The sequence below is a fragment of the Heptranchias perlo genome, chromosome 8, assembly GCF_035084215.1.
Source record: "Heptranchias perlo isolate sHepPer1 chromosome 8, sHepPer1.hap1, whole genome shotgun sequence".
Classification (NCBI taxonomy): domain Eukaryota; kingdom Metazoa; phylum Chordata; class Chondrichthyes; order Hexanchiformes; family Hexanchidae; genus Heptranchias; species Heptranchias perlo.
In genome coordinates, this window is record NC_090332.1 from 29,741,849 (window position 1) to 29,768,319 (window position 26,471).

The window sequence follows — 26,471 nt, forward strand, 5'->3', positions numbered from 1 at the left end:
AGCATTTTCCATAATAAGTCTTTGAGAGCTGATATAAACTGGATTTTAACTATACATTTTCACCCAGTTCTCAGCCAATAGACACCTGGGTTACGAACTCCCCAGTAATCTGAGTAAGAACATCTTGGACCTGAGGCTGGTGCACATCTGTAAAATACTTTCTACAATAAGTCAAAGACTGCCAAAAAAAGTAAAACTGAAATAATTTATTTAACCACTAGAGCACCACAAAATTTGCAGGCTTCACAGACATACCATGTGTTAAAATACATAGTAATTAGCCAACAAATATGTATGTTTGACCATAATGTACGTTTGAAAGATAAAACAAGAAAAAAGCACCCACCCTCCCACCCAAGTGGTAAGATCATCAAATGTCCAACATTTACTAAGGATCAAGAAATAAGTGTACAATTTTTTTAAAACAATAGTTTCAAAGACTTCAGCATTACAAGAGGAAGCTTTATAATAGTATCAGTGCAATCCTGAGGAAAAGAAACTTCATCCTAATGGGGCAAAAAAATCAGCAGAAGGAAATATTGAGCAAAATACAGAGATATGTTTTTTTTTAAAAAAGCATTCAACATTTGGCTGCGTCCAGCGCAATCAAGTATAGTTTGACATTCTGGCATCCCATCTCCTTCTTTTAGAGCTAAAAGACAACTTATTAAGCCATTCAGATATAAGACCCTATTCCATCCACATTGAACGACACCCATAAGAGTTAAAGATAGGTTATCCCTGACAAAAGTGCTTACGACTGGCATTCCAGATGTCAGAAGCTATTTTCATGTATTTATCCACAATGTATATTTTGTGAATTTCAACTGATGTTGAAAAGTGTTAGATGAGAGCTAAATTAAGGCCGCTGTCTTCATGAAAAAAGTATTTGGCAAACATTTTTTCATTTGTCTGAAACACATGACACAATTACCTCATAGATGTAAATCCAGCCAAAATGTATCATTGTGTCACTTGCAGGCAATATTACAATGATGAAGATGATGCATGGTTCTTCTCCCTCGCCAAATAAAAGACAGTTTGCCAATTACTTTTTTCTTGAAGGCAGTGGCCCTTTAAAATGATTTACTCTTTATATCCCAATGAACAATGGAAATCGTATGGGAATTAGTTCAACAATTCAAAAAGATCTGAAATGAATAGACAGTATTATAAAATAAGTGACATGGTTTTATCATCTAGTATGATGAGCATCACAGATGTAAGGGTTTCCAAATGGTTTTAAATGAATGTCCTATACACATCAGTGAGTCATGAGAAGTAATGAGGGGGATCTGGATATTTATTTTATTTATACAACTACACCAGCACATTTTCCACTGTATATCTTAAGGAAGCTGTCAAAGGTCACTGCTTATTTCCATGAGTTAACTTGTGAAATTTTAGCACACAGTTTCTTGCATATTTTTCTAGTGACCTTATGTTTACTTTACACTTACCAAGTGAATGGAAATAGTCACAACGGTGGGATATTCCCTTGGCTTAACATTGTAAGATTTTTTGAAATTACTGTTAAAAATTGCTTCTGAATTAAAATATTGGAAATAATAAAGGGTCTATGTTTTGTTTAAACTTGACTTTTCATAATCCCCCAAATAGGTAAGCCGTCCCATCCCCATATTCATGTCCTTCTTAGCTGGGAGATACAGCCATAAATGCGATGCCTGCTGTTCTCCATCTGCACCATAAATGCTGCTCCCTAGACACCTGCCAGGAACATCACTACAGTAATATGGAAAGGCATCTCTCCCCTAGTAGTTGTTTATATAATCATACCTCATAGAAAGAGGCCAGTCAGCCCATCATGCCTTTTCCCACTCTTTGAAAGAGCTATCCAATTAGTCCCACATCCCTGCTCTTTCTCCATAGACCTGCTCTCTTCCCTCTCTTCCCACATGGTTTTGACTGGGATAAGCATTCTAAGCCATCATTTCTAGTTAGGAGTCAACTAGCTATTTTTATAGTCACTGTGCTATCTCTTGACTAGGATTCAAATAGAATGTTCTGCTGAGGAGACAACATTCTGCTGTCATAGATACTGGGCTGCCCAAGGCAGGGAATGAAGCTTAGAAATCCTGATCAAAAAGCATACTACTATTATAGACCAGGATTGGAACATGGATCTCCTTGGTTAAGAAACAACACTTTAGTGTCATGGGTAGGGGGATCATTTGTGATCCAGCACCCTTTCACCTGTAGCCCTCAGCAGACATGCTTTATGGCTGCAGACTGTTGCCAGAGTATTTGGCACTGTTCTGTCTCCTTCTGTTGCTGTACAGTGAGAGAAAGAAAGGAAACTCTCCTGGTAAAGAGGACTATCCCTGCATTCATAAAGCATACGAAGGGGCTCTATTAAAACTAAAGGACATGTAGTTTCAATGAAACTATGAACTCAATGGTTTTCTTTTTCTTTCCTGTGAGGAAATGCCTGGTCTCCACTTGAAATGTCACACTTGAAATGGGGAGCTCACCATGCGAAGACCTGCTAGCAAAGACCCACGTTCTCTTATTCCATGATGCAGTTTGTTAAGGCATTCCTAATTTGGCCCTTGAGCAAAAAGGCACTGTCCTAGTATTATTACTATTGGCCTGCTCTTAGCCTAAAAAGGAACTCAAGTATCCTGGTCAGCTGAGCATTATAGCTATTGGGATGCCTTTACAGATAAAACTTTTCAACCTTGATGTAAACAGAAGCATCACTTTCATATTTCATATTGTTCTATTTTCTTTATTTTTAACAATACTGTACACATTTCAGTTTTGTGTCTGCTAACTGTTCACTCATAAGTAACTGATAACAATAAAGCATCATACGAGTAGATTTAAAAACAGAAGTTACTAGCAGGGTTAGAGTTGAGATTTTGTAAATGGGCTGATGCTCAATTTGGAGGAAGGGGAAAGCCAATATAATTTAGCATACCTTAAATCTGGCATTTGGGAGCAAGGGGCATTTCCTTAACTGCTCCTAAAGATGAATTTGAAGTATGGAACTCCAGAACCAGAAACCCCAAAGAACATAAGCCCCCATATTCTGCTCTCTGCATTCGTTTTTGCAAATTCATAAATGCATTAGCCCTGGAATTGCAAGAGTCTGCTCCTGATGTGCAGTCTTGCTCAACAGGAGTGCAGATTGGAAGCATGGGTGGAAAGGCCAGTGCCGGAGGTGCTGCATTTCTGATTTTTCAGAGATTAAAACTAATGGCCAGAATATTAAGAGTCCCAAAATTGTGTGTGCAGACCTCTGCATCCAGTTCTCTGATCAGCGCTGGAACTGGAGCTTCGCAATTTTGTGCTATTATCTGGAAACGCAAGTACAAATTCGTCAAAACCAATGCACAATGGAAAATATCAGTAAAGATGCTTTTGAAAGAAAGAAAGACTTGCCATTATGTAGCATGTCGGATTTGTGGCGTTCCTGATTTTCTGGCCATTGATTTTAGCAGCTGGAAAATTAGGAGCATTGCATATCAACCATGCCGACCCCCAATCCGATCAGCACTTCTGTCGAGCAAGACTCTGTACCAGGAGCAGAGTCTACAATTTCGGGAGCTATTATGCTTATGAATTTGTTAAATCTAATCCAGAGAGTAAAATATAAGGGTTTTAGGGGAAGGAAAGGGCATTAAGTCCAACAAGTCTGTTCTATTTGGGATAAATAAACCCCAGCTTTCGCCTTCTCACCATATCGCTCAATCCCTTCTCTCTCCAGAAATGCATCAACTTCACAAGTCTTCACTGGACACTTCTTTTATAAACATGTACACTTTGGGTTCCAAATGTTCCATCTGACATTCCTTCTTACTCCTAACATACTAATTTTTAGGCCCAAATGCTAATCTCTAGCATTCCCCAGACCAATACCATACTTGGCTGATAGCAAGTGTATACTTGGTGTGGATTTCAAAGTTTGCTATTGTTTCCTGCCACTTGACCCAATAACACATCCCCTCAATGAACATATCAGCAATACATTTGACTACATTTGTGCCCTAAGAAAGGAGTATATAGGATGCCAATTGCATAACAATACACAAGGGATCAAGTAAGGCACGGGACCTGTACAGCATTTCCACTAAGTGGGACTCTTTTTATTTCACATATTAACACTTACAATTCTTCCAGTGTTTTAAAAAAAATTTTTTTTAAAGGTTCTGTGTCTCATCTATCACACTAAAATAGTAGGTGAAGGTTAGGAATAAAGCCTTCAATGTACATTTTTTTCCTTTTGTTTCTGTTGGTAGTTAAACGACAAAATGTTTCCAAATAGTTCGATCTAGTACCGTGTATTGTTCTTTTGTTTAACACTGATGAACCTGGGATTTTCAGGGGAGTTGTATTCATTCTTAGCTGCATTTGCAAGACTTAACTACCATGTTCGAAAGATGTTCAATTTTGGGAGTTTTGCCAATGAAATAGAGGATAGTGAGCGGCTCCAGGTCTTGAGAAACACAGCAAGGGGAGGCAGAAGCTTCAGGATTTATATTGTTGTACAGACTAAGTATCTGAAATAAAGAAAACATCATTTAGTCTGCCAAATAATCTTTTAGAAAAACACAGTCAGATGGCCTGGGGTCATTATGGTAGGAAGTTTATATATGACTGAAACAAAGAGTGAATGGTCACTTGAGAACTGTCCTAAACAAATACTGCCATACTGGGACAAAGGTAGTTTTGTTGCTTGACCATTGACCCATTGAATAAGCAAAAGAGAATTGTTATACAGTTTTTTTTAACACCATAACATGTCCAGTTCTGAAATATGGTTTTATAGCAACATCACAGAAACAGTCCACCAGTGAAAAAATACCACTTACTGCATGTTTTTGACTTTTAAAGAACACTCAGCCCTATTGATGGACGCAGATGGAAGTGAAAATATTTAATATAAATCCATGGCAATGTGTGAAATATTTTGAAATGCTGAAGTAAATTTTGCCAGTACTATAGTATGTCACCTTTTGGCATCTGTAAAGATTTTGACTGTCTCCTAGGGATTAAACAAGGCTGTGTTGTATCTCTAATTCCTTTCTTTAAAAAAAGGTTTTTATTAAATAAGCTGTAAGTGATGCTGCTCATTGAGCTCAAATGCACTGTTATTCAGGGCTTCAATGTATTCACAGTGACTGCCAAAACACTGGTGGCTCTGCAGGTTTGACTGCTACCATTCTAACCACTAACAAGCTGTCGCTACCCAGAGGACGAAGCCTAACACCTCAGAATCCTTGCTCATTAGCTTCCAAGTGGTTTTATAGAACTGTTGCAGGACAAACCAATTAATGGGCACCCTGCTGATAAAAATATTGGGAGGAAATGGTACATTCTCTCAGGCACAGATTTGTTTTCCATCATTTTTAACGGAAAGAGTGTAAACTAGGGATGCAATTTTATAGGAACAGGCTGAAATAGAGATACTTCTTAATAGAAATAGCTCAAATGATGGAAACTATATGAACAGTACAAAGTAGGGACACTGCTCTATAGGAACAATGTGGGATAGAGGTACTGCACTTCAGGAACAGTGTGGAGTGGGTCGATTGCGCTTCAGGAACAGTGTGGAGTGGGTCGATTGCGCTTCAGGAACAGTGTGGAGTGGGTCGATTGCTCTACAGGAACAGTGTGGAGTGGGTCGATTGCGCTTCAGGAACAGTGTGGAGTGGGTCGATTGCGCTTCAGGAACAGTGTGGAGTGGGTCGATTGCGCTTCAGGAACAGTGTGGAGTGGGTCGATTGCTCTACAGGAACAGTGTGGAGTGGGTCGATTGCTCTACAGGAACAGTGTGGAGTGGGTCGATTGCTCTACAGGAACAGTGTGGAGTGGGTCGATTGCGCTTCAGGAACAGTGTGGAGTGGGTCGATTGCTCTACAGGAACAGTGTGGAGTGGGTCGATTGCGCTTCAGGAACAGTGTGGAGTGGGTCGATTGCTCTACAGGAACAGTGTGGAGTGGGTCGATTGCTCTACAGGAACAGTGTGGAGTGGGTCGATTGCTCTACAGGAAAATTGTGGAGTGGGTCGATTGCTCTACAGGAACAGTGTGGAGTGGGTCGATTGCGCTTCAGGAACAGTGTGGAGTGGGTCGATTGCTCTACAGGAACAGTGTGGAGTGGGTCGATTGCTCTACAGGAACAGTGTGGTGTGGGTCAACTGCTGTACAGGAATGGTATGGAGTAAGTATACTGCTGCATAGGAACAGCGTGAAGGGCGTACACAGCTGTACATGAAAAGTGTGGAGTATGCATACTGCTGTGCAGGAACAGTGTGGAGTAGGTACACTGCTGTACAGGAAAAGTGTGGAATGGATACTTTGCTATACATGAACAGGGTTGGGTTAATGAAATCTCATATACCAGATCTGTTGAAAAAGTCATCTTATAAACTCAGTCTCAACAATTGGTCTGCAGGCTCTGATACGTACGATGGGAAGACCAAGGGCAAGGATTTGACTTTATTTGCTGCTCTTGCTCTCAGCTAATTGACTATATTGTACTGTGAGTTGTGTTGTCAAGCATCCAGTTGTTTTGAGTCCAGAACAGTTAAATTTATGGAGCAATGTGCAAATGAAAAGTGATACTGTTCCCTGCCCTACAAGGCTTCCTAATTCTGGAAATTAATTTCATAGAAATTGGGCCAAGGTGGACCAAACTCCAACTCTTTCCTCTTCCACAAACAAATGTTCAGGTGTTACGATAGTAAAATTGTATTTGCATTGCTTTATCATTGTTTACAGGTTTCCATAGAATAACTGTCCAATTTTACACATCTTTAATAAAAAATGGGGTGTAGAAAGTACAAAGCAATGACATTTGGCTGCTTTCCTTGTGACAGCACAAAAATAAATCATACTACATGGCACAAGTGCAATTTAACTGTATCGTAAAAGATATAACAGACCAAAATGTTTAAGCTGTTCAATGTGATAGTGTCAATGCGACCATGCAGTCACAGACAGTACTTACCCTGCTATGTTGAGTATCTGAGCTCCACAAGTAAGGACAGGCCCCAGCACAAAAGTTAGCCTGATAGCCCTTGGGTTCATGAATCCATTTCCACCCTAGGTCTCTCCGGAAGTCAATGTATAGTGGGCGTAAGCAGCAGTTGTCCTGTACAGTTCTGTTCAATAGACAAACATCCACACTCAAATGACAGAAATATATATATAAATGTTTTTTTTTCAATTTCCACTCATTTTTTCCCCATATCTCCTGAAGTTTCTGACTTATGCAGGAGTATGTCTAAAGCAGATTTTTTTTTCATTCTCGTGACGTGGGAGTGGCTGGCAAGGCTGGCATTTATTGCCCATCCCTAGTTGCTCCAATACAGCTGGGTGGCTTGCTAGGCCAGTTCAGAGGGCAGCTAAGAGTCAACCATGTTGGTGTGGGACTGGAGTCTCATATATATTAAATGTAAATTAAAAATATTTTTTAAATGAATGTTTTTTCTAAATCTAGCAACACTCGCTGCATAATGTGCATTAGTTGTGGGAAAATTTATAAGGCTATCAGCCCAGCGCTTGGCTACAATAAAAAAAGGCAAACAAAGTAATGTTTTGCATTAACAGAGAGATAGAGTACAAATCAAAGGAGATTGTATCATTCCTGTACAAGGTGTTGGTCAGTACCCATCTTGATTACTTTGCTGTGACCTTGCTGTGCACAATTTGGCTGCCGTGTTTGCTACACTACATCAGTGACTACATTGAGGAAGCTGATTTACATCCATACAGTCAAGAATGCAATTGAAGCTCAGGGGTTTTCTAAATTCATTATTAAATGTAACACCTTGTGAGTTTAATGTAGGAACTCACTTGCATTCGCTAGTTCTCCTGTGGATAACTACTTTGCATAACAGGTGATGTTTATTGTTCATATTTCTCTGCCTTAAAGGAATAGAAACTAATCTGCACAAATCAGGTCTGTTTAGAAGAAAGATAACAAATGATGACAGTAAAGGTATAGCTTGAGGCTGTTTCTAAAGACAGAATATTCTTTAGAAAACCAAAACTACATGTCTGCTGGAAAAATATTTGTTTGCTTTTATTATGTTATCAGATCAATTATATTAAACTTAAAAAACAAGGCTTTTGAAAGCTTGCAATGTATAACATATAGGTACTGCAAGTTGAAAAAACATTATATAACAGAAGTATGTCACACTTTTTGCCTGTCTTTATTAATTTGAGGGGAAAAAAATAGATGTGAGTACAATGTAGCATTTTCTGTTTTCTATGAACACCCACTTTTTCACTAAAATTAGCAAAAATGGGAATTTCAAACTCCTTCCATGACACATAAAATTTCTCATCCGAAAGGAGAGTCAGGTGAATGAGAAGCCTACATCCATTTCTAATACTTTCTAGCCTAATTAATAGTTATTTCTAATGGAGATATTTAGCTGATTGTTTACGAAGATTTTCCATTCATTTATCTGAATGTCTTTTGAAATTTTAGTCAGTTGACCACTTTCAGGTAAAAAATACTCACTCTGGCTGTCACAATAATACCTGAAATATTGTTGCAATTTATTTTTTGCATATGAGTTTATAAAAAATTAAATAATAAGGTGATGCTATATGTTACCACTCCAACTGGCTACACCTGTATTAGAAATGATGTAGTTTGCACTGCAGATTCCCCTCAGGGCAACCTCTCCAATCTCATCCAGGCCACCAGAAATAGGCACAGTACGAAGGCTAGGCTTGTCCCTATATCAAAGGAGGAAAAATTGCTGGTTGAGTCACCAGCTGGGGACTGACTCAAGAGCTGTGTTACCAGAGGCCTAGGACCAGGTCACTTGCCCACTCTTTTGGCTAGAAAATGGTGCATGTCACCTGGGGAGTTAAAGGGGGAGAGAAGCACTTAAATATTCAGTACGGTAAGAAATTACATTTTATATATGGAATCATGAACACTTAATTCAGCAAACAAATAAAAATATAAAACTCTGCCCATTTATTTATGTAATTATTTTTCCTTGTGAAATATTTTTCTAAGAATTAAGTTGCCACATCAAATAATTAATAGAATTTTTTTAATGTAGGAGGTAGATTTTCCTGACCTTTACCACTGGGGAGTGCCCATTCCTTAGGTACAAAGGCCACTGTATCATCAAATATCCCATCAGCATTCCTTTAAGACTCTGGGGTTTGGGGTGGATAACTTTCAAAGATTAAATTTCTCTCTAATACTTCAGCATACTTTGCCGATATTTCCTTGTTAAGCTTTTTGTTGAAGCAGCCTTTTTGTTTACATGGTTATACATGCCAAAGATGTTTTTCTGTAGCATAGGACAAATTCCTGGACTAAACTGGCACTAAAAGGCATTTATGCCTGATGAAGAAATGTGGAGATATCTGCAAAGTGAAACACTGTTGGGAGAATTGGTGACAAATGACATGATGCCAAAAATTGATTTCCAACAAATTCTTTGACATGCAAACCAGAGAAAAAATGGATTAAAATTCAATTAAAAAAATACACGTTGGCATTAAGATGGTATAATTCCAACGAAGACTGGTGAAGTTTGCATAAGGAGTCACTGTGAGTGAAAGGTGAAGGCAAGTAAGTGACCCATTTCCAGGGTTGGACGGGCATTAAGTATGGATGAATGTTGGCATTTTCCTTAACATTCAGATAGCATGGGGAGTGAATGTAAATAGAAGGTGCAGACAAGTAAATGACTGTTCATCACGAAAGCCCCATCAAGTATCCATTGTTTTTTCCCATCTGCCAATTTTTTAAAAAAACTACCTGTTTTTTATTTTTGGTAAAAGGTGAAGGTATGAAACATTTAAAGGAGGGAGTTTTAACAGAATTTGGCATTAATGGGGATTCATGTCTGATTGTGCTTAATGGCCATGAGACAGACAGTGAAGGTAGCACAGGGGAGTGCAGTCGCAAGCAAAGCCAAGTAATTGCGGGGGCAAAAAGAGTAACACTAATAAGGAAAACAAGTGAGTGATTGTTGTAGGGAATTCCATAATTAGGGGGATAGATAGCCATTTTTGCAGCAAAAACATGAAGTCCCAAACAGTATGTTGCTTTCCAAGTGGCAGGGCAGTGGCAGGGCGTGATCAGCCAAAAGTTATGGTTCATGTCAGAACTAACAACATAGGAAAGAATACAACAGAGGTCTTGCAGAGGGAATTTGAGAAGTTAGGAGCTAAGCTACAGAGCAAGACATCAATGAGAGTATTGCAGGATTACTCCGGTGCCATGTGCTTGGCTACTTAGGGGCAGGAAGATTAGAGGCAACAGGGTGTAGCTTAAGAAATGGTGCAGAACTGAGGGTATCAGATTTCCAGGGTATGGGCAAATTCTGGGAAAGGTAGAAGCTGTACAGAAGGGACAGTCTTCATTTGTCCTTGCAGAGAGAGTTAATTAGATAGTGGGGGAGAATTTAAGCCTGCAAGGAAGGGGGAGAAACAAACAAGGCTGACCAAAACTAGGTAGGCTGATGAATATTGAAGCTTCCAAGAAGCTAACTATAGATAAAGGAGGCCTCAAGGATAGCAAAGGGGAAGGGAAAAATAACAGAAAACAAATAACACTGGAGAGGTTAGAAGGGATAATAGTGAGACTTACCTTAGAGGGGCAAAAGAGGGAGAATCAAAAATTATAGCAGCGAGAAAAAGAGAAGTTTTAACAACAAAGATAACGGCTAAAATGTATGTAGACAAAAGCAAAAGGGAATAAAACTGGGGGAATCAGGGCAATAATATACAGGTAGAGTGTGAGTTCAGCTAAGGAATTAAAGAAAGGATTGCTACAATAATGGGTGTATTTTACAGACTACCAAATTTACAATTTCAATGTTTAAAAAATTGAAAAGGAAATCTGCAGGCAGTTCAGGGAGATCTGTAGAAATAATAAATACATAAAATTTTTTAATGGATACACAGGTTAAAAAAAAAAAGAGGCCAAATGGAATTATGGCATTTATATTGGGGATAATTTAATACAAAAGCAAAGGTGTTACATTAATGACTCTGTACAAAACAAAGGTTAGACCACAACTGGAAAATTGTGCAGTTTTGGGTTTCCTCACTAAAGGAGAGATATAATATATATAAAAGATAAAGGTTTACCAGGGATCATACTGGGGATAAAGGGTTCAAGTTACAAGGAAAGGCTAGAATAGGTCTGTATTCTCTTGAACTGAGAAGATTGAAGAAAGATTTGATTGAGGTGTTCAGAGTGATAAAAGGGATAAGCAGGATAGACATAGATTGTTTTTCTCCCCTTGGTAGGCAAATTGAAGCCAAGAGGCCATGATCTCAAGATAAACATTAGATACAGTGACGGGGAGATTAGAAAAAACTTTTTTAATGCTAAAAATTATTGGAATGTGGAATGCTTTGCCACAAGTCATGATCAATACTAAGTCAATTACAGCATTCAAAAAGTACTAGATAACTAGTTGAAGAAGAAAAATATCATAGAGTATAGAGAGAAAGCACAAGAAATGAGTTAACAGGAAATTAGGACTGTATAAAATCAGCCACCAAGAAGGACCTAAATTCAATGCAGCCAAGAGGGGCTGAGTGGCCTCTTGTGTTAAAATGTCTATATTTCTTTGAAAATCTCCTCTCTTTGGTAGCTACAAGAGTCCTATGTGAAATAAAAATGACCCTAATTTAGCAATAATTAACACTTTGGGATTGAATTTCTTTGGTAGTGCACTGCTTATAACATTTGCATAAAATTCCTTAGCACACAATTTTAGCACAATTGTTAATATGCTCAAAATAAAGAGACCAACAATTGTATTAAAATAGCGCACCTAGCAATTTTATGCAAACCCATTAAGAAGTGGACTACCAGAGGAAATGAAACTCCCAAACTAGCAATCTCACTCTGTAAGGCCTCAGGATGGCTGGTTTGAGAAATGGGAAATGTCACACTGGTGTAGTAGGAGATGCTCCTCTGAGGCTAAAATTAAAGCTCATTGGTGGGGCAGCGAGGGAACATCACTCTACATTTAACCATCATATACATGGCCTGGAAGTACTTGATGATGACACTGAATGCCTGAAATAGAAAAGTGCTCCATTTCCCAGCATTAAATTCACTCAGTCACTGCAGAAACAACAACAACAACAGCTTGTATTTATACAGTGCCTTTTAATGTTGGAAAACATCCCAAAGATGGTGAAAACCAAGCCAAAGAAGGAGAGATTAGGAGGGGTGACCAAACCTAGGTCAAAGAGGTAGGCTTTATGGAGGGTTTTAAAGGAGAAGAAAGAGGTAGAAAGACAAAGATAGCAGATTCCAGAGTGGGACCTAGAAGGCTTGAGACGTCTCTCCCAATGAATGGGCAAAGGAAAGGGGGGATGTGTAAGAGGCAGAATCAAAGGAACAGAGTTCCAGGGTCGTAGTGCTGGGAGGAGGTTATAGAGAAAGGGATGGGTGACCACGGGAAGATTTAAAAACAAGGACAAGAATTTTAAATTTGAGGCATTGGGTGACCAGTAGCTAGGTCAGTGATGATGGGAATGACGGGTGAATGGGACTTGGTATGGGATAGGATACAAGCAGCAGAGTTTTGGATAAGCTGTAGTTTTTGGAGAATGGAAGACCAGCAAGGACAGCATTGAGGTAATCGAGTATAAGGTAAGAAAGGCATGGATGAGGGTTTCAATAGCGTAACAGCTGAGGTAGGAACAGAGGCGGGCAATGTTATAAAGGTGGACGCAGGTGGCCTTTGTGCTGGAAAGGTATGGGTTTGGAAACTAAACTGAGCTTGGTATCAAACAGGACACTGAAGTTGGGAAAGGTCTGGTTCTGACACAGTGGATGTGGTGGTGGGGCTGGTGGATGCTTGGCATCAGTGATAAGAGAACGGAGTTCATGGTTGGGGGATAAGGCAATGACTTTGGTTTTCCCAATGTTTAGCTCAACTTTACGAACACATATTTCACCCAAAAAATTATATATCTATGGAAAAAAGATTAACATTAATACTTAGCAATTTTAGCAACTAAGTTGATTGACAGGGCAATGTAGTCTCAGTGTTTATAAACATAACATTTCAAACCTTAATACTTTCTCTGGATATACACTGCAACTGAGTGCATAGTTGAGTTCACAGAGACACATGGGACTGAAGGATGTGCAGCATGTGTGTTTATATTACCTAAAACAAAATGCAGCATCCAGTGCACGTTTCTTCCGCCGACTAGATTGTTGTGACTCAAGTCTATAGGTTGGTAGTAGCATTAGGAGGAGATGCGCCGTTTTCCCATTATAATGTTTACTTTTTAGTTTTCTCATGTCACCACTGGGATAATCTCTTGGATTGTTGTCATAAATTCCTTCAGAAGTAACAACAGCTCAAGTTAGAAAAGGATAAAATGCATGATCCTGCCTTCAGCATATTTCTTTATTTCCATAAGTTAAAAGACCTTCCGAAAAGCCAGACCAGATACCCCACTTCTTTGATATTAAAAATTTAAATACTTCCCCTGTGCCTTGGGTACAGATTATGGTTAGATGTTATAGTAACAAACATTTTATTAATTGTGCTATACAGAGGTTGAACTCGCCTGTGCGCACTGGGTGCATTATGACCATTCTTGGTAGTGCGGGCAGAGGAAGTGCAATGCAGCTTCTGAGGAAGAGGAAGGGCTCCAGAGAAAAATAGGGATTAGTCCCATCTGTACAATTAGCCCCTCCTGTATGCTGATACAATGCAGTCTGACAGTAAAAGTCATATCCACTCAAGAAAACTGCCCTGGTTGTACTGGATACCATCTATTTGCTTTCTTTTAATATTAAGCAACTAAAATAATAGTCTGCTACAAATAAGAAGAGCATTAAGGAGGTGAAAATGAGATCTGTGCAGCTCAATACAGAAGAAGAGATATTTCAATCTGTGGACAAGGAAATCATTTTTAACATCCATAAGAAAGCAACATTTGCTGTCATATGTCAGAATGAGGTGGCTCATTACTGGGGGCAGAGTCTCCATCCCCCTCCCCCAACTAACTTAGAGATACTGCGGTCAATGTTAACATCACAGGTGAGTTCAACTAACTCAGTACATGTCAAGAATTGAACCTGAGAGCTTCCTGGTCTGTATGGCTCATAACATTTTGTGCATTTAGCCCCAGACCACAGAAATATCCTTTTAAGAACAAGATCTATCCCAGGCTAAACCAGCAAAAATCAGGCATGTAGTCTATCGGAAACTGTGGATTTCCCACTTGGCTGCCAATTAGCAATAGTATATTATTATTTGCTTTTTTTTGAATTTTATCAAAAAGAATGGAGCAGAATTCCATGACCTTCGTCCCAAGATAACACCTAATCCCCAGGCACAACCGTCAGGAAAAAGGGTGTGGAGAACAACAATAGTCGCAGGCCCAGCATTTGTATGGTAAAGAGGTGGGACGGGAGTTGCAGGCTCTCAATTTCCTGTGCTTGCATCCCAGGGGCACCCATTTTCACTGGAACCCAAGATGTTGGCGATGGGTCTTGCACCTGAAACCCTTCAGATTGGAGAATCTGAGGATACCAGGCAGTAAGATAAAGATAGGACAAAAGGTAAGTGGCCTACCTTTTATTGTAGCACCAATTAGATTTTCCGGCCTAGAGGTCCTCTGGCTGCTGTTCTCCAACAGAATTCCCTAAGGCCAGCAGCCAATTTTGCAGCTGTGTTCCTGTTTCCATCCCCGTTTCCTGGTACATGATGCTGTCAGGGGGATGGGCCTATGTCAGGGCTGTGGCCAGCCCACCAATTACCACAGCCTGCCATGAGCCCGAGCAGAGGGCAGCCAAGAAAATCATTCCCATTGTGTCCTTATGGACATATGGCTTTATTTTTTTAAGAGGACTCATCACCCCAAATTTTAAAATGTCTCAAATGGTTAAAATCTGACATTTATGAAGCAGCATGGTCAACACTCACAATTCTTAAAGCGAGTGCCAACACAGCACCAAAGCAAGAAACTCAAAATGGCACAGAACCGGAGCTGAAAGAGTCATCCCTAATTCCTTCAGCTCTACTTCAGTGCTGTCTCAAGACTCCCATTTGGACACTGCATTGGAACTCACTTCAAAAATTGGTCACACTAATAAAAGGCACTGAAATGCTTCAGTTCTGGGCCCTTAGATTTTCAATTGGGTTTAGGAATCACCCCTAGTAACTAAAATACTTTTGCTTAATTGTTAGAACTTAAAAATTCAATGTAACATTACTGTGAAATTCCATAAATATGACCTAACCAAGGTCTGTTAACTTAAGGAATCTCTGGAATGCTTACTGTTTCCAGTAGCAAGATCCATTTTTCCAGCAACTGTAATGTATGTTACTATAGTGCTGTACTAAATGAAGTTACAGCTGCTCAAAGTCCTGAATTCCAATGGCGGTCCTAGCAATGATAGGAAGAGGTTAGGTCAATAAAATGGAGTTTCAAAAAAAACTAACATAAGTTTCAAAAAATGATTCATCCTGAGTTTGGACACCAAACAAATAAAATTCTATTGATTTTATATTATGTCATATAGCTCTTTTAAATATAAGAATATCAAAGCACTATTCGACAGATATTGCTTTGGCACTGGTCCACTTTTGTTATCTCTTTCTCACTGCTGTTAAATGGCATGTTTGACTTATTGGTTTGGTTTTGTTGGAATATTAATGTCAAGAAGAGTTAGACAATTATTATTTATCAAAGAAACAAGCCATATTAGAACAACAGTAGTAAACTAACCAGTCAGACAAATCATACCAGTTAACATGAACCTTTGACCTCACTCAGTCACAAAACTGAAAAATATTTTTAAAGGAATTATCTATTTCTTATTTTAAGAAGTTGTTGCCACTGACATTGGAGAATGAATGTCCTCATCCCAAAGCAGTTAAAAGGAAAATATTTGGAGAACCTTATAAAAACTCTAGGCTATACAAATAATCTGTTTTTAAAATGTATATATATGTCAAGGCTATTTATTTTTGATGTCAAGAGAGTTTCCTCCTTGGACTCTCTCTGCCTGACCAGTATGTGATAAGGAACATTTTGTAGCCATTATTCAAACATGATACTTTTTCTTTAAGAAATCCAAAATATTTTAATGAATGTCCATAACAGCTGCTGCTTTCTACAAACATCTCACAATCCAGCATGGAGATAGCTCAATTTTAATTTATTACAAGTAGTAACTATGAGCGAAGTATCATAATCTGGTTCTTCTGTCGTTGCTTTTAAAGCTTCATCGTTAGCTATCTTCTTACTTACAAGCTAGACCAGATAATTGTATCCCAGTCCTAGTCCAAGTGGTATTGAGTGATCAATTGTGCCACACTCTTATAGTGCGCATCACAAATATTTTGCTACGAAGTCCATTCAAAATTACATTTATAATAAAATTACAGCAGGTGCCATTGGATCTGCTGCTTTTGCCATTTTAACTGATATCAATGCTATAACAGCAGTCAGCATTGTCTATCAAATAACAAAGCTCACAAAGGTCAAAATAAATGACAAAGAGCTGAGACAGATGACACAGGACCAAAAAATCTTACATTGAACTACAACACAGGGCTTAAGCAGAAAACTGGAGCTGAAACCAAGGCCATCCAGAGCCAAAGGAGGTGCAATAGCCCTTGATAGACTGCATGAAATGTGAATCAATTGATTACCCACAATACCTTTCTCTAAATGATGTAAGAATTCTGTTATATTCTCTACCTGCAAATCTGGCTTCCAGCTCTTCGCTCTTATTTGGTATAATATAATTATTTGAAGGCACAAATGTGCAACATGGGCAATGTAGACTTATTTTAAATCCAAGATTTCTGTCTGCAAAACACAAAATATTGAACATTTTAATGCACATCATAATGCACATTTTACAAAACCAAAATAGATAGTCTCAAAAATATTCTTTCAGACAATATTGCCATTTAAATAGAAGTGGAAATCACAAAATTTTACCTCGATGGAGCAGCCATTCATTTACTGTCTCAGTAACATCAAAGGACAACCATTCCCCTTCAGTTCTCGTTCGTACTACTTTACTGTCAATATACCGCTGAGTTGGAGATGAAGGTTCTTTAGATTTTAGAATCTGAGAATAAGAATGACATGATGGTAAGACCTTCTAACTACATCAATGTCAATCAAAGCATTCTGTCCTCAAATAACCTCATCTCGCTTTTGAATATCAAATCCCAAGAACCTGGATAAGAAAGCAGGGCAGGGAGGGAGTCAGATTATGAGTCAATAATTGAAATCTTACACAAAGGATAGCTTTCACACAAAGGGTAGTGAAAAGGCAGGAAGGAAGGGGAGGTGGGGTGGCTATGTTAATAAAGGAAGGAATCACTGTAATACAGAGAAATGATATTGGGACAAAGCATCAAGATAATGAAACAGTTTGGGTGGAGATAAGGAATAATAAGGGAAAAAAAACATTAGTGGGCGTAGTATATAGGCCTCCTAATAGTTGCAACTCTGCTGGAAGAAGTATTAATCAGGAGATAGTCGGGGCATGTAATAAGGGAACAGCCATAATTATGGGGGATTTTAATTATCATATTAACTGGACAAATCAAATTGGGCAGAGCAGCCTTGAGGACGAGTTCATTGAGTGCATCAGGGATGGATTTCTTGAGCAGTATGTAACTGATCCTATAAGGGGGCAGGCAACCTTGGACCTGGTCCTGTGTAATGAGTCAGGATTAATTAATAATGTCCTAGTTAAGGATCCCCTTGGAACGAGCGACCACAACATGGTTGAATTCCATATCCAATTAGAGGGTGAGAAGGTTGATTCTCAAACAAGCGTACTGAGCTTGAATAAAGGAGACTATGATGGTATGAGAGCGGAATTGATTAAAGTTGACTGGGAAAATAGATTAAAGGGTAAGACGGTACATGAGTAGTGGTGTTCATTTAGGGAGTTATTTTACAACTTTCAAAATAAATATATTCCACTGAGGAAAAAAGGGTGTAAAAGAAATGACAGCCATCCGTGGCTAAGTAAAGAAATCAAGGATAGTATCCGACTAAAAACAAGGACATATAAGGTAGCCAAACTTAGTGGGAGGATAGAAGATTGGGAATTCTTCAAAAGACAGCAAAAAGTAACTAAAGGATTGATTAAGAAAGGGAAGTTAGATTATGAAAAGAAATTAGCAAAAAATATAAAAACAGATAGCAAGAGTTTCTATAGTTATATAAAAAGAAAAAGGGTGGCTAAGGCAAACATAGGTCCCTTAGAGGATGAGACCGGGAAATTAATGGTGGGAAACATGGAGATGGCAAAAATGCTGAACAAATATTTTGTTTCAGTCTTTACAGTAGAGGACACTAAGAATATCCCAACACTGGACAAACAGGGGACTCTCGGGGGGGAGGAGCTAAATACGATTAAAATCACTCAGGAGATGGTACTCAGTAAAATAATGGGACTCAAGGCGGATAAATCCCCTGGACCTGATGGCTTCCATCCTAGGGTCTTGAGGGAAGTGGCAGTAGGGATTGTGGATGCTTTGGTGATAGTTTTCCAAAATTCCCTGGACTCAGGAGAGGTCCCGGCAGATTGGAAAACTGCTAATGTAACACCGTTATTTAAAAAGGGTAGTAGGCAGAAGGCTGGAAATTATAGGCCAGTTAGCTTAACATCTGTGGTGGGTAAAATTTTGGAGTCTATTATTAAGGAGACAGTAACGGAACATTTAGATAAGCATAATTTAATAGGACAAAGTCAGCATGGCTTTATGAAGGGGAAGTCATGTCTGACAAATTTGCTTGAGTTCTTAAGTATCTCCGCCAAAAGGCTGCGGCTGCTTGGTCAATTGAAATTTTCAAGAGTGAGATTGATAGATTTTTGTTAGGTAAAGGTATTGAGGGATATGGAGAAAAGGCGGGTAAATGGAGTTGAGGTACAGATCAGCCATGATCTAATTGAATGACAGACCAGGCTCAAGGGGCTGAATGGCCTACTCCTGGTCCTATGTTCCCTACCCACTGCCAGATTTTCCCTTTGCAATCTGAGCAAAAATCAAGCTTAGTGGGTTCAAACTTTGGTGGAGTGTTGATTGGATTTATTTATTTATTTCCCATTAAGATAGCGCACTTTTCTCAGGACAGCCCAAGCACACATGCTTGGCTGAGTTTGGATTGAATTGAATCATGCCACATATCCTCAATGTCAAGACCCTTACTGGTGACAGGACTCCTGCCCTCTGCCATGGATCAAAAGCAGAGTGGATCTATGGCCTTACATATTTCCTAACTTTTCATTCAAGTTGTCCAATAAATGCTCAAAGCATATTGGTGAAGATCATACGTAAAGATCCTTCTGTGCATTGATGACCTTCCTCCTTCGCATCTCCAATTTGGATAGCAATCCATTCCTGACTTTATGATAGGTCACATGACTGTAGCTGTGGTTTGCTGATAACATTTACATCTCACAGTCTTGAATGTACCACAAATTAAATATATCCATTGGAGACCTTTCAAGATATTGCAACAACATCAGACCCACTTGATAAGACAATCTTTGAAAGCCACACACAAAATGTATGTTAGTGTGAAATCAGTTATGAATAGGGTGTTTTGTATAACTTCTCTATTAGAAAGAGTCATAAGCAATGTGTATTACATCATAGATTGTAGTATATCAGACAATGTTATATTGAGTGATGATGTATCAGAAATGGATAGGTCCCATCTCTTCCAATTTTACTAGCTGAAGCCAACTGTATTTTGTTTTTTTTAACAGAAGGTTAACCCTCAGCAGAAACTTTCCACTGTTTACCATTTGCAGAAAAATTGTAAACGTGTGTATAAAGAATACATTTATAAATAGTAAAATCTTCCCCCATCATCCTCTGTACATTGTTCACAGTTGAAGCACTCTTTGCACAGAAGGAAAAGCTACTGTTGCCGACAACTGCAAGACTCACTTATTTTCAGTTTCTTTTATCATACCTCTTTACTGCAGCCTTTCTTTTCCTGAAGAGTGTACAAGTAATAAGGCAGAACCCAACCACCAAATTTCAAGCATTCAGCAAGCTAACATGAGCAGTAAGTTCCAGCAACATGATTGATATTTTGATGTTGGTCTGGGCCAGCCACTAGCCCACTGTAATTAACAGGTCACATAACTTGACCCTCAGAGTGCCACCGATAGACACAATACCAACATAATGTTTCAACCACTCACCATTTTTAATGGTATATATATATATATAAAATAGCTTAAAACACTGGCTGCACCAAAATTGGTTACAATTTAAGTTCTGTGTCGCCACAGGACATGCCATAAAACCAGTTGGGCACTATCACAATAATTCAAAAGATAGGGATCAGGATATATTGTTGTATGTCTCCTTTATCGTGTGTTTCACAATGGTTCCCGTTTTGGACTAACTTAATAAGTGAGTTAAAGAGCAAGTCTTGGTTACAATCAAGAACTTCCTGATATTTTAAAGTACTTTGAAGTCTCCTGTGTTTATTTCCTCCCTTGCACTTGAGCAAATTGAATAATTAAACACTCTGAACAAAGGACATTGTCACGGAGCGTCCATATCATTCCACTGCCTTCTGTATGTGTCCTGTGAGGCATGTCTAATATTGTGTAGCCACTGGCACTAGAAATGTCTTGGGCTTCTCCAAGCTGGTGTAAATGTTTACTTGACCCCAGAAAGGCTGTTTAGGACTTTCAAAGTGGATGGTTTTTTAAAAAAAATCACCAATGAATGTAAAGAGTTAATACAGTGATTCACAAGATCTCTTAATAGAAGAAAAATGTGACTTCAGTGTAAGCCTGGTTTCTATTTCAGCAAGCATGGCATTTGGTGTATATCGGTAAACACTGCAAGTGCTGGTGTAGCAAGATTTATTATGCCAGTACCTCCCCACGCCTGCCTCGCTTATCCCTGTTCTAAATGTTTCACCATCCAGTACTATCTTCAATTGACCAGGAAGAAAAAAAAACTCTCTATTTTAAGCCTTAAGTCTTTTTTATCTCTCTCTCTCGGTCTCTCTGTGTCACTCTCTCTAGTTCTGGCTCTGCCCACTCCCTTCCTTCCTTCACATGAAAAGATGGAGAAACATACTTATGCACACTTGAGGTACAAGTCAAATAATGAAATATCCAACTAACAACTGATTCTGCATTTTTTTGGAAATTGGGAAAAACATCTGGTAGGCAGACAGTGTCTGCTGCAGGACCAGTCCAAGAAACCACGGTTCATTTTCTTATTCAAGAATGGTAAATAGAATATCTGTACATGCAGCTGATGACTAAAGCAACAATTTTGAGGAAAGTGCAGAATTCTTTTCTGGTTCCAGTTTTTCTTCCATTCACTTTTCTATTTTCCATTTCCTCTCCCACAGTCTGTTCCAGTTAAACAAAATGGGTAAGTCCACACACATGCACATGGTTAAGTATATCATTTTTTTCTTAAATGCTGGGTTTCCTCTTTATTTTTTAAATAGCTTTGTGCTGGAAAACAAGAAGAGAAGAAAAGGAGAAGAAGAAATAAATGTCTTACAATTTAAAAAAATCTAAGTTCTTGGAAGGAATAAGATGACGCTGCTGGTAATGCGATGGGAGAGAAACCATCTAACTCTTTTACTTCAAACCCATTTTTTGTCCATTTATTATAGCTTCCATTATTGAATTTGTTCTCTGATCTAGAAAATATTCTGAAAGTCTCCTGGGAGACAGCAGAAGAAATGACTGGCAACAATATGTTGGGAATGTATCTGTAAAAAAAAATCTTTAATCCATCTCAGAGGCACAGGTGTTTGGTAGCAGATTGTACATTTGACATAATGTGACAGCCTTGACTGGTAGTTTGAGAGCAAGCAGTTAGAGAAAGGGGATAGCAGCTCTCTCGTGACAGTAGGATACAGGCTAGCACCAAATAATAAAAGCTTGATTCCACTGCAGAGAAGTCAGAGAATATGAATACTACTCCTCAGGCTCCAGTCAGTTGCCAAAAGAGTTAGTGATTTGGAGAGCAGGTTTCATCAGCAGGATCACTTCTCAGCTAAGGAGGCCTCCATCACTGGCTCAGAATGGGAAAATACGAACATTTAAATAAACAAGATTGCCATAAAAACCAGAGCATACAGAAATGACACCTCTAATAAAATCTGAATGTCTGCATTAGTAGCCTCCCCATTCGTAGAGAAAGTAATCACCTCACAGAGAGAGCCCTTTCAGCCTTGCAGGCTGCAACTTTATTAATGTGATTGAGATAGAGTGCATCACTGCCTCACTCCCAGTTTGCAGGATAATATGTAGCACAAGAAGCTGAAAAAATAGGAGCAAAAAAAAAGAAACAATTTACAGAAAGATTTTTAAAACATGTGGATATGCTCAGATTAGGGAAGATGTACAGGATTTAATTAAGTTCAAATGTGTGATGAGAATAAAGGAGAGATTTGAATTTGTAACTTTAAACAGTCACAAAAGAGAAATGACAGAATGACTCATTATGTACAGAAGTAGAAATTCAGGTATTTGGAGATGAAGAGAGACACTATAAACTATTATCTTAATTCATTACCACAGTGTTTAATATTTTTCCTTTCAGTATTCATTTTTGAATTTAAAGGTCACATGTTTTTACATTTACTAACTGCAAAAATGTTGTTATTGGCCTCTATCTCTATTACTTTTGGCAATAAGTAGAATATGGGAACAGGAAAGCGGTATTACAATATTAGAAGGGCTTGATGGTTGGTATTAAGACACAGCCTGCATCGTGCTTTCCATTAATGTCAATAGGTTCTGAAGTAATCTCTGGAATTGCCTGAATAAAAAAACCAGCTCACACACAGACTGTTGCTCCATTGTTAAAGGAAAATAATTAGAAGATAAGAAAGCAGTTTCCATTTTCTGCAGAGTGTTACACCACAGATATTGAACACGTCAGGCACTGTGTACAGAAAATATCCCAAAATATACCTCTAAAAGGTGATGAAATCATGAGGGACTTTTCCTACCCCCGTCCAAATTTTCTCCACCCCACCCCTCTTCTAAAGATGCTGACTTAAGTTGGAACCCAGTTTATAGGCACTAGAGACACTCCAAGACCTCACCCAGTTGGTCATTTCTTCATGTTTAAATCTAAATAGTGTTGGCAGGCTACGTGACCTCTGGGGAGAAGAGAGTTGCATCAACCCAAGTCCAAACCTGCTTTCACCCGACTTCCATCCACAAGCACTTTTCAAATTTCACTGAAAGCACTTGCCTGTGAAAAAGCAACTCATTTAGGTTTTCATACAGAAGCGGAATGCAGAGAGTGAAAGGATTCCAGCTGTGATGTTTGTAGGAAGAAAAGGAGATAGGGAGGAGGAGCCAAACTTTTGATGCTTAAGTATGGTTGAGGAGTCATCCTGCAGCCATACACCACAGCACCCTGGACCACACACACACATTATAAACAGAACACTATCAGTGCCTGAGTATAAGTCATTAGTTACAAGATAATAGATACCTGTAAGTGAATTATTAGGTACTCCTGCTCCTCCTAAGCTCCAAGTTCGTCATCCTACGCACTCTTCCTACTTCATATAACATACTGTGTTGAAATCAAGACCCACCACACTTTCTCCTACCCTAACTCATTCTTTCCCAGGGCATCAAACTTGTCAAACAATTTACATCTCTCAGTCTTCCCTTCCTCTTTTGATCTACAAGCTTTTCAAATCCAACCTTGGTGTCACTTACCCACTTGACTTATTTTGTTTTCTCTCCTACTCTTTTCAGCCTCGGTGGTGTCACACACTGTGGGTCTTGTCCCTTAGGTTTTGCAATAGGAACAAAAAATCTAATGCAGGAATTTAGTTGGCGTCATAAACTGTCCGAATGCATTGCAAAGGACCTCTGAGCCACTGGATTTAATTGCTGCCTTAAATCTATTAACTGGTATTGGTTATTATTTATAATACATGCCAGAGAATAATCCTTTGTTCCAAAGGTTGTTCTGCCAGTTTTCCTAAAGCAGTGATTCTATGGCACTAACACATACTCTTCATGTGTGAGTCTGGACAGTGACTGTCGATGGACTATTCAACCATAGTCTATCACAGCAAAGCCTGGTCATATCCTCACATTCACAACGCATACTCCCAGCAGGGGTCAGTGAGCAGCAATCTGGAATAAGGCCCCGATTGATTTTTCCTCTCCTTTACCTAAGTCACTGACACTAATTGTGGCATGCCCATCTTTATCCGGCTGATATCAGCTAACTCAGCATAACACAGGATCTTACTCTGGGACCCTCCTGGTCAGTATGATTCAGCACTTAACTACTGAGCTATCAGAAGCTACAACATTAACCTTCATTATTTTAATATATGTACAATATAGTTATTTTAAAAATCATTGCTTACTTAAATGAATTGGCTCTCCATGTATTCTCTAGCATCCAATGTAAGCAGATTTGCATTTTATGAAGGAAGGAACATACAATACACTAGGTATTATAAAAATAATTCCTTAGATGCTTCAGTCAAAGCCATGTTTTCTATAAAGTTCATGAATATATTCAACAACTGGTAAGTCTATCATATAATGGGTTGATAGTGGCAGAAAATTATATTTTTTAAGTAAATGAACAGATTAGATGGAAACAGTTTCTGTTCAAGATGGAATGCCTGTGACTATACAATTCTGTTCAGTGTTCAATTGTACATCCTACTACCCAATCCCCGCACCACCTTGTATATTGTAGCCAAACAGCATCACTCACTGTTTAGGGAATCCCCTGATGCTCAATTAAAAACCATTTAGAAGAATAAAGGGATGGAAATGAATATGGTAATTTTATTCAAAACTTCAGCAGTATAAAAGGTACCAACAGGCACCATGTATTAACCAACTGAATAATTTAACATTCCAGCACTGATGAGTTTACCCATCCAGATGCTGTCAGGTTCTGGGTGGTATCCAGATGTTGTTGGGCTTCAGCGGGCACTAATCAGTTTACCCATCCATGGGCTATTGGTTACCCGGAAGCCAATGAGTTTACTCATATATGATGCAACCATTTTACATTCTGGGCCTACTATTAGCTGGAAAAAAGCAGTCTTTGAAGTTGTGTTGATGAAAATTCAGGTCCTGAAATTCTGCCATGGGGTACTAGCATGTGAATGCTAACGTGTTTGTTGGATACTCCTCTTTTCACTATGTTAATGGACGTGTTGACTCATTTATGTTAAGCTGATAAATGCCCCGATAAGATAGTGCAGAGAGGAATTTCAGATAAACATGCTAGTGTTCATGCGTTAGAATCCCATGAGGCTTAATTTCAGGATCTGGAGTTTAAAAACTAGCTTTTACCTCCAAATGGACAGCGTGTAGCCAATAGAAATAAAGGTTTTAAGATTAGTTTTAAAATTAGGGAATTGGGTGGTGCAAAGGATTAGATACTAGCCTGTTAGCTCTAAGACCGCTGTTCAAATCCAGCCTGGACTGACGGGCTAAATGTCTCCTACATGAAATAAGTTTGGACAGTCTAAATCACTTCCTAGTGGACATGGGCCTACAGCACAAAATTAGTATTAATTGTCAATTTTACTCAAAGAGGCTACTGGAAATAGAAAACATCACGTTGGTGCAATAGGGATTGGGACAGAGTAGAGAGTAGAGACAGCTTTATTCTGTATCTTGCTGTGCTTTAGTTGACCTGGGAGTACTTGATGCTGACACTGGGTACCTGAAATGGAATGAGTTTCATCCCTCACTTTGATAAGCACAATTTTTTAAAAAGGCTTGGAAAAGCAGGCAGCAAAAAGAAATATAAATCTAATTTTTAAAAAATAGTATGGATTAAGATTGGGAGGACGGGATATAGATGAGCAGAAATGTTAAAAGTGCATTTTTACTGCTTACTTTAGTAATGCCTCCTCAAAACCTACCTCTTTAACCTTGCCTTGCCTTTGGTCACCTCCCCTAAATCTTCTAATCCTGCTTCTCCCTTTGTGAAGTATCTTGGGAAATTTTGTTACATTACAAGTGCCATTTAAGTGCAAATTGTTGTTGTTTCAACATGGAAAGGCAATATATAAAAGACAATTATTGTTATAAGTTTTGGCACTCACCCATATTCAGATATAGCTATAGTGTTTGACTGGCTGTGCTGAAATTATTTATCGATTTGTAAACAACACATCCTCTGCAGGGTCCTAAGATATACATATACATACATATACATTTTCCTGATATATAACATCCAGAAAGAAAATAAGATTCCATTATTTCTAAGGCTGAATGATTCTGGTGGAGGCCTGAAGGCAGGTTACTTATCTGCCTTCTTAACTGGGGATGGTGCAAGTCATGAGCTTCACGCTTTGACTGTATTTTCTCCCTGCGTTCTCCCATTTTTGTGGTTGGATGTCTTTTCTTCACTAATTCACATACTGGCAAGTGTGAATCTAAATTCTTTCACTGTTGTTAGAGTAACAATAAATAAATCTATTCAG

At 38.7% G+C, this 26,471-nt stretch overlaps 1 protein-coding gene across 1 annotated transcript in view; it reads right to left on the reverse strand.

Moving 5' to 3' along the window:
• Positions 1–1,285: 1,285 nt before the first annotated feature.
• The window catches only part of tgfb2 (transforming growth factor, beta 2), a 62,265-nt gene continuing 37,079 nt past the window's right edge, over positions 1,286–26,471 (reverse strand). The window contains exons 3-7 of the mRNA XM_067988883.1: positions 16,953–17,085; positions 16,707–16,817; positions 13,151–13,328; positions 6,976–7,129; positions 1,286–4,523 (exon numbers count right to left, since the gene is read on the reverse strand). Of these exons, the coding sequence (XP_067844984.1) occupies positions 4,365–4,523; positions 6,976–7,129; positions 13,151–13,328; positions 16,707–16,817; positions 16,953–17,085 (735 nt within the window). The 3' untranslated portion in view covers positions 1,286–4,364. The remainder of the gene's footprint in view (positions 4,524–6,975; positions 7,130–13,150; positions 13,329–16,706; positions 16,818–16,952; positions 17,086–26,471) is intronic.